The sequence below is a fragment of the Aethalodelphis obliquidens genome, unplaced genomic scaffold, assembly GCF_003676395.1.
Source record: "Aethalodelphis obliquidens isolate GAN/ISIS:26980383/991018 unplaced genomic scaffold, ASM367639v1 scaffold11, whole genome shotgun sequence".
Classification (NCBI taxonomy): Eukaryota; Metazoa; Chordata; class Mammalia; order Artiodactyla; family Delphinidae; genus Aethalodelphis; species Aethalodelphis obliquidens.
Genome location: NW_020837955.1, coordinates 35999391 through 36019358, shown reverse-complemented (window position 1 = coordinate 36019358; position 19968 = coordinate 35999391). Strand labels below are relative to the sequence as shown.

The 19968-nt window shown below is 37.6% G+C and overlaps 1 protein-coding gene across 10 annotated transcripts in view; it reads left to right on the top strand.

Annotated features, from left to right (window-relative positions):
* ATE1 (arginyltransferase 1) overlaps window positions 1-19968 on the top strand; it is a 177591-nt gene that overhangs the window by 70092 nt on the left and 87531 nt on the right. For all 10 annotated transcript variants that reach the window (XR_003433947.1, XM_027112809.1, XM_027112812.1 and 7 more), the window contains 2 exons: window positions 1026-1207; window positions 5082-5181. Coding sequence is in view for 9 of the 10 variants with exons in the window: in XM_027112809.1 (XP_026968610.1) it covers window positions 1026-1207; window positions 5082-5181 (282 nt within the window). In the remaining variant the exon portion in view is untranslated. The remainder of the gene's footprint in view (window positions 1-1025; window positions 1208-5081; window positions 5182-19968) is intronic.

The following is a 19968-nucleotide window of genomic DNA, read 5'->3' as shown; positions in this document are numbered from 1 at the left end:
TTTCATACATTGTTGGATTTGATTTCGTAGTATCTTGGTGAGGATTTTTGCATCTATGTTCATGAGAGATTGTTCTGTAGATTTCCTGTCTTCTAATGTCTTTTTCTGGTTTTAGTATTAGCAAACCTGCTTTTTCATTTTCCTTTATTTCCTTCTAGCTTTTTTTTCCCATACACACTCTCTGTGACTTTAAGTGTGTGAACATGATACACAAGTTTTGTTGTATTTGTTCACTTAAATTGTTCATCTCTAACATTCATTCAGTCTCTAGCAAAGCATTTTTTATGGTGCTTCATAATTTTCATTATAAGGTTTTCTTTTAATAACAGTTTCATTTAAATTCATGTTGAACTTTAAAATGAGAAATATCATTCAATTAACTATTTACAGAAAACGGTTACACTCTGAAATCTCTAGATACCTGTAGCAAAAATTTGTGGGATTTTCTTCTGTGGGATTATAGGTATATTAAAATAATGATAGGAAATAACTTTTACTTTCCTTTGGCTAACAGAGAGAAATGTCATAGCACTCACTTACACAGGAACTCTTACCTAGAAAAAATTATGAGCTCATATGCCTTACGAGTGCAGGGGTGGCCACAGATCAGGCCTGGCTGGCAGCGTAGGGGTAGTTCTCCTGTTCGCACTCAACCCTTGCCTTTATGTTCCCCGTCTTTCTATCATTTACCATTTCTTTCCCAACTTTGGTGTGGAACAGAAGAACAGAGTTTAACAGTGCTTACTTATCCTGTAGATTTTATATTTCCTATGGCACATTTTAAAACAAGTTGAAAAAAATCTTAAGTTGGTTTTTCTCTATTCTTTTGTTCCTTCAGCGTTTCTACACCTAAAAAGTTTTGCAGGGTATGACTCTTCTGAGAGTCGGAAGATGATGGCAACAAAGGAAACCTTAGGACTTACTAACCTGAGTAAAATACAAGTAAAAGAGGTTAATTATTAAGATTTTTAATATAAAGAGAAAAATGACAAACTGTTCGTGTTTGTGTGTCTACCTTTTCTCAGGCAGAGAATCCCCCTTATGGACCAGATTGTGGTTATGGTTCCTTTCACCAGCAGTATTGGCTTGATGGAAAGATCATTGCTGTGGGGGTGATTGACGTCCTTCCATACTGTGTCTCGTCTGTATATTTGTACTACGATCCTGATTATTCGTTTCTGTCTTTGGGTGTCTACTCTGCACTCCGGTAAGATTGCTTTTGACAATTGTAATGGTCATATACAATTTCAAATAATTCTTCATTTGATTATATTTTATTATAAACAGTAGAAATCCCATTGGATAGTACATAATAATTTGTTGCTCTAGTAGTCTCTTATATATTGATATTTAGAAATACCACTTTTAGAACTGAGGCCACAGTGTCTTATGGTAATTCCCTAGCTTTTTAAGGTATCCATCTGGTCTAATGTATGAGAAGTCACTGTGATACTTTCGTTGTTTAGTTTATACATTTATTTAAGCTCCCCTGTCAGAGCCACATAATGTTTTTTTAAAATGTTACATTATTTATATATTTTCTCTTGTCATTACTATTGTATATGTATTTTTATAATTAATTAAAGGTTACGTGAATCTGGTGTAAACGAATTAAAGCAATGGCAGTCTGTTGGAAGAAATATACAGTTATATAAAGTATATAGAACAGGACCAGAGAGTCCCTGACTGTCCACTTGACTCTATGACCTCATTGAAAGATGATTTCCTTTTTATGTCCATGGCTGCAAATATATGCAACACAGCACAGATATTTTTAGGTGCATTATCCTAATAATGAAAATAGTGCGGTCTTGTTTCATGAAAATATTTGTTTTTATTTTTATTGCTGCTTGTCTGCATATACATGTGGTAGAGGAGGAAGGAGCGTTGAGAATTATTTTTATGTTGTTTGGGAGCTTGAGTCTCTTTTTTCTCCCTCTTTATCACTTTTTCTCTTTGCTTTTCCCATTCTTTGTCTCTGATGGTCACGTTTTTCACATCTTGATAAAATATACTTTGAGATTATTTTATTTACTGTGTGTGTGCTTTTCTCTGAATTATAAAAGTAGGAGAGTTGATTTTTTTTAAATCACTAGTTGATTAAAAAAAAAATATGGCCCATAATTGATATTTTTGTGTTTTTCAGTGGCACACAATATTGATATTTTCAACATTACCTATCTTAATGCCAAGTTACATAGCAAATTAAAAAATATACAATGTTTACGACTGATCCTTATAATAATCTTTTATTTTTCTTATGTATTTAATTACATTTTGTATAAACTAATTAAAAAACATCCATGATTCTTTGTAGTATCTTTTAACTCTTTGTGAAATTAGAACTGATAATTTAAAGCATTCACATTTTGTAACTTTAGAAGTGTGTATTTCAGAAAAGATACTTGTTCTTTGTATCAGAATCAGTCAGTACTTTGAAATTATTACCATTTTCTTCTTTTATTTATGTATCTCTCACTTTACAATGTGTAGGCATGGATTTGTCTAGATTTCTCAGATAAATGTTAAGAATGATATTTATTCTTAGATAATAAATCCCAGCCTCTGTATGAAATATTTCATTTTTCAATAAACAAAGAGATACAGAAATCCCACTGCATTTGAGATAGCAAATAATTCCCAACAAAATTTGTTCCCAGCAATCTATTTGTTGCTTGGTATATCTCTTGAAAGTTCTGGAGCTGGAGGGCTTTGAGGAGGTAGTAGAGGAGCCTGAGAGCATGAAAGTTGGGGTCAGTGGAGAGTGAGGAGATTGGCACCGCATCTGTTTCCGTGCTCTTGAGAATCTGAATTGCTGAGTTTATAGAAGAGGAAAGGCAGCCAGGAGACTGACATTATGAAGCAAAATTGGGGAGAGTAGGTTACAAGTTGCCAGTTCCATTCCTGATTTTAATGTATTTCAGTGAAGCCTGTTAAATTTTTCCTCCATTTCTTCAGTTTCTTAAGCAATCGTAGAATCAAAAAAGAGTTTTTATATTTTAATCTGTAGTCAAGATTACAGATTACTAGATTTTTATGTAATCTAGTCTACAGATTTTAAAAATGTTTGAATTGGGGAGCATGAGCATGGAATTTATTTCCTTTCTTTTTTTTTGTTTTTTTAGCAAGATGAATTTTAGAAATGTAATTAATTTGCTTAACAGATGTTTATTTGAGCATAGTCTGTATGTCCTGGAACTATTTGTAGATGTGCGTAAGACAGGGTTTCCAGCCTTGTCAAAGCAGACAGTAAATTAGAAAACTGACAACACAATTTTAGAGACTCTGTTGTGCTGTGACAAAAATGAAATTATGGTAGTAGGCATGAGGCCCTTTTTATATAGGGTGGTTAGGAAAGACCTCTGAAAAGCCAAGAAAGAAGAACAGGAGCCAGCTATGTAAGAATCTGAGGATAGACGTCCAGGTCAAAGGTAGCAAGTCCAAGTGCCCTGAGGTCGTTGGAATGAAGAGAAGGAAGGCCTTATGGGCTAGGAAATGGGGTAGGACCTAGGCAGTGCTGTGCAAGGATGGCAGCAAGGCAGGTGGTGTTGATGAGGGGACAGATGGAGAAGGGCTTATAGGTAATGGTCAGGAGATTGGATTTTATCTAAGTGTGATACCAACCCAGTGTGAGGGTGAAGGGTTTGGAGAGGTTTCCTCACCTGATTAATATCGTAAAAGACTACTTAGACTGCTCTGAGAGGTTATGGAGGGGCCAGAGTGGAAACTGGAAATCTATTTGGGAGGCTGTTAGAGTCGTCTAGGGAGGCCTAATGGTGGCTTGGACCAAAATACCTGAGGTGGAGGTGGTGAAAAATGGTCAGATTCATGGTATATTTTGGAGATAGAACCAACTGGACTTGTTGGTGGGTTGGACACAGGGGTGAGATGGAGAGAACAATTAAGTATGGATCATAGGCTTGGGGCTTGGAGTGGTGCTGGTGGTGGAGTGGTGCTGCAGTTAGCTGAGATGAGCAGGGCCGAGTAGGAGGGCCAGTGGGTATTGCCGTCCTCGTCAGAGCTGGGTGGTCCTGCATTGCTTGCTGTATCATTGCGTTCTTCCTCAGTTTGAACCTTAAGAGCGGGTTAGTTCTGAGGATAATAGGATCTATTCTGTTTTAGCCTAATAATGTTCAATCTGTTTGGATTTAGAAATACTTTTGTTGTAAAGATGAATTTTTAGGGTAACGACCCTTCAATGCTTTAAATTTGAACTTGCAAAATGCACAGACTGTTCCCTTAAAAAATAAATCTCTCCTTGGATTTCAAGCATCCATTGCTACTAAAAACAAAGAAAAAGAAAAGGAAATTAAAACCTTCAAGAAACAAACATAAAAACAAAACAGTTTTTCTCATACTTTAGAAATGTACCGAAGCTTTGCTTAAAGCTCTCGAACACAGGTGGTCATTCAGTTGGACAAGTAGGATGAAATTCTGTGCCCAGATTTATCCGGATGCAAATTAAAACCACGTCGAGCATAGGCATTGCTGACAGCTTCTTTTTTCAGTTAATCCTTGCCTGTGCCAACAAATAGAGAAAAGGCAGTGAGATAGCACGGTTTTTTCCCCCCTCTTTAGTTTTAGAGAAAATAAATATTAAAGTAGCATCTGGACATAGAGAGTAATATGTCATATATAGTTGAAAGTGTTTGCATGTAAATGGTCATAGTAGTATTCTTCCTGAAATTTGTTGGTTTTTGAGCTTTCTAAAATTTGTTGTCCTGTTTTTAACCTGATAAATCCAGTCTTTGCGAACTCCAGGTGATAATGAATAATAAGGAATTGTATTAAATAGATCTTTGTACTTTTATGCTCTTTGAATTTGAGATACACTGCTATGCCCAATAAAGAGTAAAACCAGAACTTTGGTGCATTTGCTAAAATAATATACTTTTCTTTGGTGTCTCTTTAGTAAAAGTCATCTGAAAGTGTTTTTAAAATTGTTTTTCTTTCAACACTTGGATTTTTATTTTGATAGCTTAATGTCAGATTTTATCAAATATGTGTTACCAAATTGTACAGAACTTTGAATTTTGGAACTAAATTTAACTGTACCTTGATCTTTATTCTTCTTTTGGCAGAGAAATTGCTTTTACTAGGCAGCTTCATGAGAAAACACCTCAACTCAGCTATTACTATATGGGTTTCTACATTCATTCATGTCCCAAGATGAAATATAAGGTAAAGTTGATTTTCACACGTTTGCTGTAGAGTCAAGTTATGAAAATTAGTGCTTTTGTAGTTTCTAATCACATTAGTTTAACATGCTTGTACATTTTTATGTAAATCATGAATTATTTTTAAATGTCTTAAACTTTTCATAGAATCTAGCTTCTTCATTGCCTAAAACAGTGCCTGACAAAATAGGCACTTAATATTTGTTTAATATAGGTTAATCTGTAGGAGTTCACTGAATATATCCCAGCTATTCTAGAACTTCAGTAGGGCCCTGCTTACTTGGGATAGTACAGTAGTACCCATTAAGAAATCTACCTTCTTGAGGTGCATCGTCACCCTCTCCCCCCTCCATTCCTTCTCCCCCCATTCAGTTGTAGCTTTGTTTCCTTTGGACACAGTCACACTCCAGAAAAACTGGAGCTCGGTGTAAGTAGTAAGATATTTTCCGTAGCACAATATTTGCAAATGTTTGTAAGGTTTTTATTATGGGAAAATGAATCTTTAATATGATTTTTGTCTCAGAGCACAGAATATGGAGTTTTGAAAGGGTTTGAATGGGTTAATTAAGGAAATCTGTTTGCTGCCGCAGAAATGAAGCTTTCTGTAATGAGAACTACAGTCTCCACTGTTCTTACTTTGTAATTCATTGTATTATTTTCAGATTTAAGTATATTTCAGAATTTCCCTTTTAACAAAAGGTCTTACCATTTATGACTCTTTATTTTTATTTTATTGTATTTTTTATTATTGAAGTTAATTGACCTGCAACACTGTGTTGGTTTTGGGTATACAATATGGTGATTCGACATTTCTGTACATTACAAAATGATCACAGCAAGAAGTCTAGTAATTATGTGTCACCATATAAAGCTATTACAATATTATTATTATTTTAATTTCCAGGCCTAACTTTATTATATTTTTTAAAATTTTAATTTATTTTAATTTATTTTTTATTTATTTATTTATTTTTCTTTTGCGCTACACGGGCCTCTCACTGCTGTGGCCTCTCCCGTTGCGGAGCACAGGCTCCGGACGCACAGGCTCAGCAGCCATGGCTCACGGGCCCAGCCGCTCCGCGGCATGTGGGATCTTTCCAGACCAGGGCACGAACCCGTGTCCCCTGCATCGGCAGGCGGACTCTCAACCACTGCGCCACCAGGGAAGCCCTAATTCTTTTTTATGGCTGAGTAATATTCCAGTGTGTGTACGTATGTGTGTACACACACACACATACATACACACCTGTCTTCTTTATCCATTCATCTATTGATGGGCACTTAGGTTGCTTTCATATCTTGGCTATTGTACATAATGCTGCAGTGAACATAGCAGGTGCGTGTCTCTTTTTGAATTGATGTTTTTCTTTGGAAAAATACTTAGAAGTGGAATTGCTAGATTGTATGGTGGTTCTATTTTCAATTTTTTGAGGAACCTCCATAGTGTTTTCCATAGTGGCTATACCAATTTACATTTCCACCAGTAGTGCATGAGGGTTCCCTTTTCTCTACATCCTCATCAGCACTTGTTATTTGTTGTCTTTTTGATAATAGCCGTTCTGACAGGTGTGAGGTGATATCTCCTTGTAATTTTGATTTACATTTCCCTGATGATTAGTGATGTTGAGCATCTTTTCATATGCCTGTTAACCATCTGTATGTCTTCTTTGGAAAAATGTCTGTTCAGGTCCTCTGCCCATTTTTTAATTGGGTTGTTTGGTTTTTTTTGACGTTAAATTTTATGACTCTCTTTAATGAAACCCTTTGATGTTTTCCAAGTATTAGTAGCCCACTGTAAAAGCTCTGGGAAGTATAGAGCTGTATAAAGGAACAGACTGCATACATGCTGCCTACCGTAATAACAGTCACCAAATACCTCTGGTCTACTCAGAGCACTGCTTTAAGCTCTGAAGATGTGAAAAGGTTTAAACATGAACCTTCTTCTTAAAACTTGTAACATAGGTGAAGATTGGGGGTGTTTTACGTAAAATCAGGTCAATACAGTGGTCTGGTAAGTGGCCTAGGAGGCAGTGGGGTTGCTGCATAGGGTATGGAAGAGGAAAGGGTTTAATTAAAAGGGAAGAGAGGCCTCAAAAAAGAGTAGGTATGACAGGGAAGCACATTTCATGGAGAAGGAGCATTTAAATAAGAATGAATAGGTGACAGTGCCATGCATATTCATATAAAAAAGGAGGAGGAGGGCAGTCACCCTTCAGTTAGTCGGTCTTCTTTGTAGCTGTAGCCGTGTTACGTGTTTTGTGGCCCTATCTGCTGTTTACAAGGTACATAACAATGTAAATATAATAAATATTATTCACTTTATATATAAAGTATATTAATGGTGTTTCAAGGGATAACTTAGAAGCAAAATAAGATCATAAACTGGTAATCTTAATTTGTAGTTCTTTGTAGTGCTGTTAGCATGGTAAGAGACCCAAATGTTAGGTTATTAGAAATAGTACCTAGTAATGTTTGCTGGCAGTTTCCAGTGTTTTAATATTCTTTGTAGGCTAAAGTTCTTCATAAATACAGGCACACCTCAGAGATATTGCGGGTTTAGTTCCAGACCACCACAGTAAAGCGAATATTGCAATAAAGCAAGTCACATGAATTTTTTGATTTCCCAGTACACATAAAAGTTATATTTACACTGTACTGTAGTCTGTTAAGCATGCAATAGCATTATGTCTAAAATACAGTGTACATACCTTAATTAAAAAATATTTTATTGCTAAAAAATTCTAACCATCATCTGAGCCTTCATCAAGTTGTAATCTTTTCACTGGTGGAAATAGCAAAATGTGACACAGAGACACAAAGTGAGCAAATGCTGTTGGAAAAACAGTGCTGATGGACTTGCTTTTGACTCGGGGTTGCCACAAACATTCTATTATAAAAAATGCAATATCTGCAAAAAGCAGTAAAGCAAAGTACAATAAAACGGGGTATGCCTGTATTACTTGAAATGATATTTCTTATTAAACAATTTTTAATTACTCATACTAATGAGTAAAGAATATGAAGAATATTGGAAGTATTTTAGGAATAACTTATGTTTTCAGGAATCCCACGTTCTCATTTCCAAATCCCCCAAATTTAATATCTGTTGGGAATTTGGAAACACTATTAAAACCTGTAAAACTAGGTTGCAGCCCAGAGTGGAAAAGGTAGGTGGAGGAGAATACTCACTAACCATTTAAACAAAACTTTAAAAATTCCCCAATATGTTATATCATATTCACATTATATCTTCTTGGGAAAGACAGTTCTGAAAATCTGTACTATATTTCGTGACTTTGTAAATATTCGTGAGATAAGAATGATAAAATATTTGAATATTAAGTTAATTTTGTAAAGCCAGCATTTTCCTGGCATGGTGGTTTGAATACTTTTGGATCTTCAAGAACATGTTGTTCTTAATTTTTGTATTGTTAGTTTAAGAAAATTGTTTTCATTGCATCATGATTGAAGATACGTCATTTTTAGGTCACTGAAGAGTAAAGATATTCTCATTTCAATTAAGGATATTTTATTGTGAGCAAATGAGAACGCTCAGTTTTGGGGGAATAAAACAACTGCTTTTAAACATGGGAATTTTCAACTGGAAAATGTGCCGTTTGAAATTATAAGATGGATATTGGTCCAAGTGTGAATGTTTCTCATTTCAAGTTGAAGGGCTAGAGCTAGAGACCAATAAAAGATAGCTCACAGAAAGTGAATTGTACACTATTAAAATTTTTCTCATTTTCAAGATTGAATGGGTAAATTTAGCATATAAGTACAATAATAGCTAAAATTATATCTTCTTTCTTAGTGCATAACTGCTTCAAGCGTTAGTAATGATATATTTTTGCCATATTGTAAAATATACAATGGAAAAATCTACAAAGTATATTTTTATCTGATATTAAAGAAAGAAGGAATATATTTTAAAATAGGAATATTTTTTATAACTAAGAAAGAACAGTCTCGGGTACCTGGTATGCACTAGACACTGGGAATACAGTTGTAAGCAGTATAGATATGGGCTCTGCCCTAATGGAGGTTACATCTGAGGGGGTACATAATTGTAATCCAGTGCATAAAGTGGCACCAAGTGACTGTACCTGTAACTATGACAATGTTTCATTTGGATTTTCTGGTGTAGATTTAGACATATTAAGTTACAGTCTTCACCATATTGTAAAGCTTTTTTAACATCTTTATTGGAGTATAATTGGTTTATAATGATGTGTTAGTTTCTGCTGTATAACAGAGTGAATCAGCTATACATATATATATATCCCCATATCTCCTCCCTCTTGCGTCTCTCTCCCACCCTCCCTATCCCACCCCTCTAGGTGGTCACAAAGCACCAAGCTGATCTCCCTGTGCTATGCGGCTGCTTCCCACTAGCTATCTAGTTTACATTTGGTAGTGTATATATGTCCATGCCACTCTCTCACTTGTCCCAGATTACCCTTCCCCCTCCCCATGTCCTCAAGTCCATTCTCTAGTAAGTCTGTGTCTTTATTCCCATTTTTCCCGTAGCTTCTTCATGACCTTTTTTTTAGATTCCATATATATGTGTTAGCATACGGTATTTGTTTTTCTCTTTCTGACTTACTTCACTCTGTATGACAGACTCTGGGTCCATCCACCTCACTACAAATACCTCAATTTCATTTCTTTTTATGACTGAGTAATATTCCATTGTATACATGTGCCACATCTTCTTTCCATTCATCTGTCCATGGACACTTAGGTTGCTTCCATGTCCTGGCTATTGTAAATAGAGCTGCAGTGAACATTGTGGTACGTGACTCTTCATAATGATCAAAGGATCAATCCAAGAAGAAGATAGCAATTGTGAATATTTATGCACCCAACATAGGAGCACCTCAATACATAAGGCAAATTTTAACAGCCGTAAAAGGGGAAATCGACAGTAACACAATCATAGTAGGAGACTTTAACACCCCACTGTCACCAATGGACAGATCATCCAAAATGAAAATAAATAAGGAAACACAGCTTCAAATGATACATTAAACAAGATGGACTTAATTGATGTTTATAGGACATTCCATCCAAAAACAACAGAACACACTTTCTTCTCAAGTGCTCAAGGAACATTCTCCAGGATAGATCGTATCCTGGGTCACAAATCAAGCCTTGGTAAATTTAAGAAAATTGAAATCGTATCAAGTATCTTTTCCAGCCATAACGCTATGACACTAGATATCAATTACAGGAAGAAAACTGTAAAAAATACAAACAATACACTACTAAATAACCAAGAGATCACTGAAGAAATCAAAGAGGAAATCAAAAAATACCTAGAAACAAATAACAATGAAAACACGATGACCCAAAACCTATGGGATGCAGCAAAAGCAGTTCTGAGAGGGAAGTTTATAGCAATACAATCCTACCTCAAGAAACAAGAAATATCTCAAATAAACAACCTAACCTTACACCTAAAGCAATTAGAGAAAGAAGAACCAATAAACCCCAAAGTTAGCAGAAGAAATCATAAACACCATATAATACATTTATAATGTAGAGCAAATTAAAGTAATTAACAGGTTTGAAATATACAAACTCTTTTATTGAGTAGTGAACTGTCATGAAGACATGTTGAAATGAAGAGTCTATCTTTATGTGTAGGAAGGACCATCATTTGATAGATGATTCCCAGAGCTTTCCATCATCAATTCCTCTTACCCTGTACCCTGTTTGTGTGTGCTGCTCTGTCCATCAGAGGTACATTCTGTTTCCCTCAACACGGATTGGACTGGCCTTGTGACTTGTGCTGACTAATAGGATACTGTAAAAGTATGTCTGAGACTTCAGACAGGCCCAAGCCTTAAGAGGGCAGACAGCTTTTGCTTCCTTTGTCTTTGAAGCCAGTCATCATGTAAAAGGTTGACTACCCTGCTGGCATGAGAGGCCATGTGGGAGGCCTCGGGCCATCCTGGATGTTTCAGCCCCAGCCAAGCAGCAAGCTGAATGCAGCTGTATGATTGAGCCTGAGAGAGATGGGCAGAAGAACCACCTAGCTGAGCTGTAGCCAACCCACAGAATCATGAGGAATAATTAATTGTTGTTTTTTTAAGCCTCTAAGTTTTCGGGTGGTTTGTTAACTCAGCAACAGATGACTGAAACACATGCTGTAGGATGGAAATCACTAGATACAGTTGTAGATTTCCACGTAGATGGAAATCATTCTGTGTTGAGCTGTGCAGACTCATTTCCTGAATTGAGCTGAACTGATCTGTGAAGTTGTTGACAGCTCAGTGTGAGAGAGTTTCGGCAGTTACTTAATTTGCCTGTGTGGTCATACCTAAAAATGTGCCCACTTGGCTTACGAGAATTCATCTTTATACAGCATTTTATTTAATACCCAGACTTGGGCCTACGAGGCATTTGTTAACATAATGACACATTTTGATTTTGCTTGTCTTGCTAATGTTGAGCACTGCAAAATGAAAATCACCATGTGGTCATTTTCATAGTTTCTTTGATCACATGTGTTGCAGTAGAGCCTCCTAGCGGTTTGCTAGGTGGTAGCAGTTATATTCTTGTGCATAATATTCCCTAAAATTCATTTCTACCGACTTATTTTGGTTTTACTGTTCTTTGTGTGTGTGTTTTAAATAAAGGTTGATCTGTATAAGCAGTACAGTCAGCTAGGTTTTCTCTGTGGCCATAGTCTTAGATTAAAGCAAAGGGTAGTCACAGAGGAATTTAATGAGAGCTGGAAAACGGAGTCATCATGAAAAGAAGTCATCTTGATTTGTTGTGTTGTCGTTGCTCACTTCAACTGTTAACCATAATTGTGACCATTTTAATGGGACTTGGTACTGTTTGGCCTAAATCAGTACTGATTTGTGGACTCAGGAACTGGCTGAAATGAATGGAAATTATATTTTCAGCCTGGGAGAGTTTCTCTTTGGAGAAGCTCTCCTGCCGAAGCGGGAGCAGATAGTATGGCTTTCTGGCTGACGTCCTCAGCAGATGCTTGTCCTCTTGGTCTGCTCCTCTCACAGTTCCAAGGTGGTTGCTGGCCTTCACGCGTCACAAGCCATCAGCAGTAGCCAGAATCAGAAAAGTATAAGATTGTCTCCTGTGTCTCTTTTTTAAAAAAATATTACTTTTAATTGTGATAAAATGTACATGACAAAATTTATCTTAACCATTTTTAAGTGCACAGTTCAGAAGTGTTAATTAAGTACATTCACGTTGCTGTGCGACCATCACCACCGTCCATCTCCAGAACTCCTTTCATCTTGCAAAACTGAAGCTCTGATCCCATTAAGCAATAGTTCCCCATTCCCCTCTGCCCCCAGCCCCTGGCAACCACCATTGTACTTTCTGTCTCTCTGAATTTGACTGCTCCAGGGACCTCATATAAGTGGAATGGTACAGTGTCTTTCTTTTTGTGACTGACTTATTTCACTTAGCAGAACGTCCTCAAGGTTCATCAGTGTAGTAGCAGGTGTCAGAATTTCATTCCTTTTTAAGGCTGAATAATACTTGGTTGTGTGTATATGCCACGTTTTGTTTATGCATTCATCCATTGATGGACACTTGAGTTGCTTCCATCTTTTGGCTATTGTGACTAATGCTTCTGTGAATATGGCTGTACAAATATCTGCTCAAGGCTCTGCTTTCAGTTCTTTTGTGTATATACCCAGAAGTAGAATTGCTGGATCATACGGTAATATTTGTGTAATTTTTTGAGGAACCACCATACTGTTTTTCATAACAGCTGTACCATTACATTTGCCAAATCTTGTTATTTTCTGTTTTTTTGTTCATTTGTTTTGACAGTAGCTATCCTAATGTGTGTGAGGTGATTGCTGTCTTTTTTTTGAGATCAAGAAAAACCTTACCAGGAAGCCTCCTGGCCTACTTCACTCATTTCATTGTCAGAGTTGTGCCTCTTCTCCGTGCCTGAGTCAGTGACTGGCAAGGGGAATGGAGCTGGGGCGGCTGTGACTGGGGATGGGGTGGAGGTACTTCCGGAGCACATGCCACTGCAGAGGGCGAACACCTGGACAGATCTGTTTTTTAAAATTCTGCTTAAAACCCAGTATTTTTAAAAACCGAGTTGTTGGTTTATATTTATTTATTTTATATATAGTTTATATACATGTTATGTATCAATAGTTTGTATATATATGTATCATTATTATATATACATAAAAAATTCAGCTATAGCTTTAAGTATATTTAGTTTTCTAAAGCTTTTTTTAAAAATGAATTTTCCTGTGCTTTCAAAATGTTTAATATTCGCATGTAAAGCTTAGTTTATATCTGTATTTTGACACCTTCTCATACATTTCAAAACCGTTCAGTTTCCTTTCAAAGTGAAAATTGGAGTATATAGAAATGGGGTTAGGAATAATTTTAAAAATTTCTTCTTCGTGTTGTCTCTCAGACTGCTGCTGTAAGGCCATTCTGTGATCTGAAGGAGGTGTTTTGACTGAGCTCTTTATCCAGACTTGTATGCAGGCCAAAGTAAACAGTGATCCAGGCAGTCTGCTTTGGTATCATGACATGGCCAGACATCAGATAGCTGAAACATCAGAAAGGGTTTAGAAATGTCAGAAAAGGAACAAAAGGCTAATTCATCTGTGATTAATCATTCTTAAACTCAATGCCTCAGCTTGATTGTGGTCAAACCGCCCCTCTGGAATTCTGCAGGAGTTTCCCTAAAAGAAGGTAGTTGGCATTACTGTTACAAAAGCACCTCCCCCCCAAAAAAATTGGGGTTTACAGAGCTGCATCTGCAAAATCCTGTGCTACTGAAATCCCCGGGCTCCCAAGCTTTCCAAAGTTTCCTGACTAGACAAATTAGCCAATGTTATTTTACTACAGTCTTGCAACCCAGGGTGATGCTTTTGGGTACATGTGGTAGTGACTTTGCTACTGCTGGTTTGAAAGAGATACAGATAATCTCATCAGTTACCCACAGTACAGAACAAAACACTCAAGTTTTTAATTCAGCATCTGTTTTTCTTGATGTTGAAATAAGTGACCCGTGAATTAGACATGGTCAGTAGAAAAAATTACCACAGAATAATTGTAGTAAGGGATTTTTGATGCCTCCTACAGGCAGTGGGAGGTAAAGGAATAACATGCTCATCACATATTCTTGTTCTTAAAATTGTCACATGTGGAATTTTGCCACATCAGAGTCAAAAGTGGGTCATGTGTTCTAAGCTTCTCATTACAGATGAGAAAATTAAAGCTCAATAGGTTCTTGCCCAGAGTTTGCATTAACTCACATTTTAATTTTAGCAACATGAAGGAGAGTCTGAAAAATTGAAATTCATATAAATGGCATTGTTTATCAGATTTATGATGAGGTATATATAACTTTTTATTTTGGAGAAACCTAAAATACTTGCACATTAAGTAAAAGTAAGTGTTTACTGGGGTATCAGAGCATATTTAATCAATCCCTTATTTTTCCCATCCTTCTCCTCATGTATGTTTCCACAGTGAAATGGAAGGCTTGGTATAGAACGTGATTCCTAACCTTTGAAAAACCTCAATCATCTTTGGAGCTTTTGAAAAATACTCAGATCCAAGCTCTGCCCTGACCTACTGAAGATGAAAGTTTGCTGTCCTCCTTTACACAGCCCCGTTCGCTGACTGCCAGACATTGTTTTATGTACCTTTGAACCGCCCTTCCTCCCCGTCCGAGCCTGAGTCCCTCCCACCTGAACGGGATCTCGCTCATCCCTGCGTGTACATGTCCAGACCCAGCGTGTGCACCGCTCTTCAGTGCACCGTTCTCGGTGTCTCCCACTTCGGCCCCCGCCCGTTGCACTCCCCCTGTACGGAAGCTGGAGCTGGCCTCTCCAGTTCTGTGAACGCTGGTCCTTTATAAGTGCTTCATCTGTAGCTCCCCTTGCTCTCTGCTGTTGTAGCTGTGCTGCTCAGTCAGCGCTGATGGAAGGCCCACTCTGTACAAAACATCACGCTAGGTGCCGGGGCAGGAGGAAGATGATCACACGTGGTCCCTGCTTGTCAGTTCCTTGAGCAACCGGCTCTTACCTGTCACTGTCTCCAGGGCCCGGCAAATTCACTGGCAAATAGAAGGTGCTCAGTGAGTTTATTGATGCGCATGACATGTGGAAGGCAGGCATCCATCTTCGTGGTTAAAGCCGGGAAGTGGAGGAGAGTAAGTGAAAACTGTGCAGGGAGCTGGCCTTCTGTGCAGGCTGCTCTCATTGAGACACTGGGCTTAGGGAAGAGTTAAGCGTCCCATTTCAGTAGTACAGTTTATATTTTCCGTGAATTTCCTCTCTGTAGTTGTTTCTTTTTTTAAGTAAACTTCTTATCAACGTGTCATGTATATACAGAAAAATGTACCGTTCGTAAGCGTAAGGCTTGACAGATGGTCACAAGGTGACTACACCTGTGCAGCCAGCACCAAGATCAAGCGCAGAACACTGCAGCCCTCACAGCCCTCTTTCATGCCGCCCACAGATATCCTGTTTTAACCCTTCATAAAATGGAATCACTTAGTGTATTTTATCTTGTGACTGACTGGTTTCACTCAGCAGTACATTTATAAGATTTACCCCCATGCTTCTGTGTACATGGATGGTTCATTCTCATTGCCTGTCTGCCCATTCTACTGTGCATGGACTGTTTCTAGGTTTTGGCTAGTATAAGTACAACTGTGAGCATTTCGTGCGTGTATTTTGGTGAACATATGTGTGCATTTCTGAGTCATATAGACCTAGGTGTGGAATTACCAGATTATATGTTGTGGGAATATTCAGGTTTACTTCATACTGCCCAACATTTTTTTAAGTGATTATACTAATTTACACTGCCACTAGCAGCAGACCTCCTGATAGGTGTCTAGCAAGGATGGTGCGTTGTGAGTTTAATTTGCATTTTGCTGTTGACCGATGACGTTGAGCAACCTTGTCATTTGTCTGTTGGCCAAGTGTAAAGTGTCTGTTCCGGTCTTTTGCCCACTTATCTCCTGGGCTGTCTGTGTCTGTTATTTGTAGAAGTTCTTTATATATTCTGGCTAAAATTCTGTGTTGTATAAATATTTTATAAATATCTTCTTCCACTCACTGCTTACCTTTTCTTTCTCTTAACGATATCCTTTGATGAGCAGAAGTTTCTAATTTTCGTGAAGTCCAGTTTATCTTTATTGCTTTTGTGTCTTGTTCAAGGAAAATCTGCCTACCCTATGGCCATGGAAATGTTTTCTTATATTTTCTTCTGAGAATTTTATACTTTTACCTTTCACAATTCAGTAATCTATCTGAAATTGATTTTCGGGTATTGGTTGAGCTAGAGGTTAAGACTGAATTTTTTTTTCCCAGCTGTATAATTACTTTCAGTTTCTGAAGGGTACTTCCCTGCATATACTAGTTTAATAAATATGTCAACTAAATTATTTCCGTGTCATTATATTTGTGTTATGGCAAAATGTCCCAGCTTCCCCTTTTTCAGACTTAGCATTGATCCCATTAAATGAACAAATTCCTCACTTAACTTGAGAATTACATTAGTCAGTCTGTTCTACTGGGAATGCTTGATTTAAGTACTGAATGATGTGCAGATAAATCACTTGCTCTTGTACGTTTCTTCCGAATAACTTCAAAAAATAAAAGCTGTGGAGAACCTCTTTAATTTAAACAGGATGATATGTTTTCTGGAAATTCAGTTAAGAGAATGATTAAAACATAATGAAGAGCTCTTTATTAACAGTTGTAATATCAAACATTTAGCATTTGCTGATCACATCCAATTTTGTCGTATTTATGTAATCATACAGAGGTTTTAATTTTTATGTAGCCCAAATTATTAATCCTTTTCCGCTATGGCTCCTGGCTTCTGTATCATGCTCTAAAAATTATATCTTCCCTTTATTCCTTTTCATCATCTCAGGTTTGCTTCCACTCTGAAATCCTCCCTGACTCTCCTACGTATATGTTTCCATTGCAGCTTACACATTGATATCTGACATTTCTGCACTGTTTTCCTGTCTATCTCTTTAGAATCTAAGCTTCTTGAAAGATGGAGTTTGAGCTCATTTATTACTTATTGTAGCAGCAATCCCTGATTTATAGTAAATGTTCAATAAATCTTTGAATGGCTGGATGGAGATATAAGAATAATGAATAATTTGATTATTGGTTAGAGGGAAAGTGCATATCTATGCCAAATAAAGTGGCATCATTTGACATTTCTACAGGATAGATCTTTTTATGTTTTTGGCAATATTAATCAAATATAAGTTATTAAAATGTTTACTTTTAGAGTAATGAGAAAGTTGTTATATTTGAATTGTCAGATGAGCAGTGAAGATACTCTTGCATTTGCTTTTTTCTTCAAATTGAAAAAGCATTGCAAATAATTTAGAACATTTGTAATTCTGAAATGATAGTGCTATATAATATGTGGTTTATATTTGAATTAAAGGTTTATTTTTAAATAGGTTGATTTAGAAATGTATCTAGTTGAATAAAGTTAATTATCTGTAAAATCCTTGAAATAGCAGAATACAGTATAAATAATATTTTTCTAGGGGGTATAATTATAAATTTTGATAATTGCATAATGTAAATGTATAACCTAAATACTATTTTAATTAACATTAATTTGTTTCATGACCTAACATTGCCTGTGGCGGGGCAGTGAAGGGGCTTCTCACGCTGAGTTCCTGTTCCCGCTTATCTTAAAATAGTGATTCTCTATCAGGGGTAATTTTGCCCCTATCACCACCCCATCCCATTTCTGGAGTCCCTTTTGATCATCACAACTGGGGCAGTGGGGGAGGGGTTTGTATGTTACTGGCATCTAGTCGTAGAGGCCAGGGATGCTGCTAAACATTCTGCAATACACAGTCCCCAGCAGCAAAGCATTCTCTGGCTCAAAATGTCAGTAGTGCTAATGCTTGAGAAACCTCGTTTGAAAGGGTTACCTACTTGCCATTGACATCTGTAGGGCTTTACAGTTGCTGAGTTACCGCAGGTAATTTGACGACTGTTGTCAGAAAGGAACTGCCATGAAAGATTAATTTGGGGCTCACCATAACAATTTTGAAATAAACTATCCGGTATGACACACCAGAGAGAAGTTTCTCATGTCTAATTCATGACCCTGTGCAGCCATAAACTTATTGATGACCCCAGGACTGTCTTAAATTTTCTTTGGGGGCTTATGTGTGGCCTTCATGTCAGCTTAAAGGTAATTTAATGTTTTTGTACAATGAGATATATCCAGCAAATTTGAGGTCTCTTAGAAGGAGCAGCAGAAACAACAAATAACGGTTAAAATTTCCAAACTGTGAAGCTTTGTTTTTTTAGTTCTGATGTGCATGATAGGGTCTGTCTGTAGTATCATAAAGGATTCTGTTTTCCTTGCTTTGTAGAGATAGAAACTTGGCAGCTTATAATAACCAAGTGAATTGAATTACTCTTTCCTTAGCAGCTAAATTGGGTTCATCTTTTTTAGTACAAAGAGCACAGTGTTGGCGCATTCATTTTAGGATGGGCAGTCATATAGTCCTTTCGGCTTTGCTGGCACAGGGATGTTCGGCACATCCCTTGCTCATGTGCTGCAGCTGAGCATGGTTGGAACTAAGCTGTTTTAGAGAAGCGCAGGCACGTGTGTTTATTGTTTTTCTTGCCTAGTATTCTGCCTTGATGTTGTTATGAGAATGAAACCAGTTCTCACCCTTCCCCCACGCTAGGACTCCCCATCACAGCTCAGGTCTTCTTTCCTTCTTAAATTTATACATGTTCTCTTGGTTCTTATATCTTCATTCTGTAGAAACAGGCAACCGTAAGATTTTTATGTTTGACACTTCCTTTCAGAAGCCTTATTGTCTAAGTTTGTGGCGTTAGCTAAAGGAAAGCAACCTTGAGGAGCATGATTATCTTGGGTATAACAGCAGAAAGGTGACAGTGACAACACCGAGAGCAGAGGGAGCCCAGTGTCCACTGCTAGAGGACCTTCCCCGTCATCACCTCACTCTCTTCCATCCTGTGTTCAGCCTCAACCAGTGGAATTGTTCAAGGATGATTTACATTGTGTGAGAATTGTTTTGCTAGGAAATCTGTAGCTTCTCACATGGTTCTCTTAGATCCACATTTCTTTGCTTGGTCTTCAGGGGTTCCCTTTCCTTCCTGATTCCTCCCAGTCTGCCTTTAGACATACCTTTGCCGCCCATTTTTTCTGTTATGTTTGTCCTATACAGAGAAGTTCATTGCGGTCAGATGTCTGCCATGCCCATACTTTCCTGTAGTCTCTGCTAAAGGAAATGCAGCCTTCGAGTTTAGGTCACCATGCTCAGTTCCATGTGACCCCCCCCCCCATCTTAATTGCCATGAATTGAACTAGGCATGGGTGCCTGACCCAGGTGCTCAATCTAGGGTAGATTAGTATTAAGGCTTGACATAAAAGCTTTGCCCACTGAATGGTGGATGACCAGATCGTTCAGATCCTGTCTTTTAAGGAAGTTTGGGCTAACAGCAGGGAGGATCAACAGTTAGTGGGGGCGGTCACACAGAACCACCGGACGACAGTAACACCAGCTCAGAGTTGGCTTAGGGCTTCATAAACACCGGCCCATGAAGTTTGAATTGTAGGCAAGCTTCTGCACACAGGGACATTTATCTTGAGAGTAGAGTTCATGGATTTCTTTCATCTGGTTTTCAAAGGGGTCTGAGAATCAAAAGATAGCAAGATGAGAGAGCGGTGAGATGGTAGGGGGAGCAGAAGCGGAGACAGCGAATAGCAGATGAAAATACGGATTGGGGTC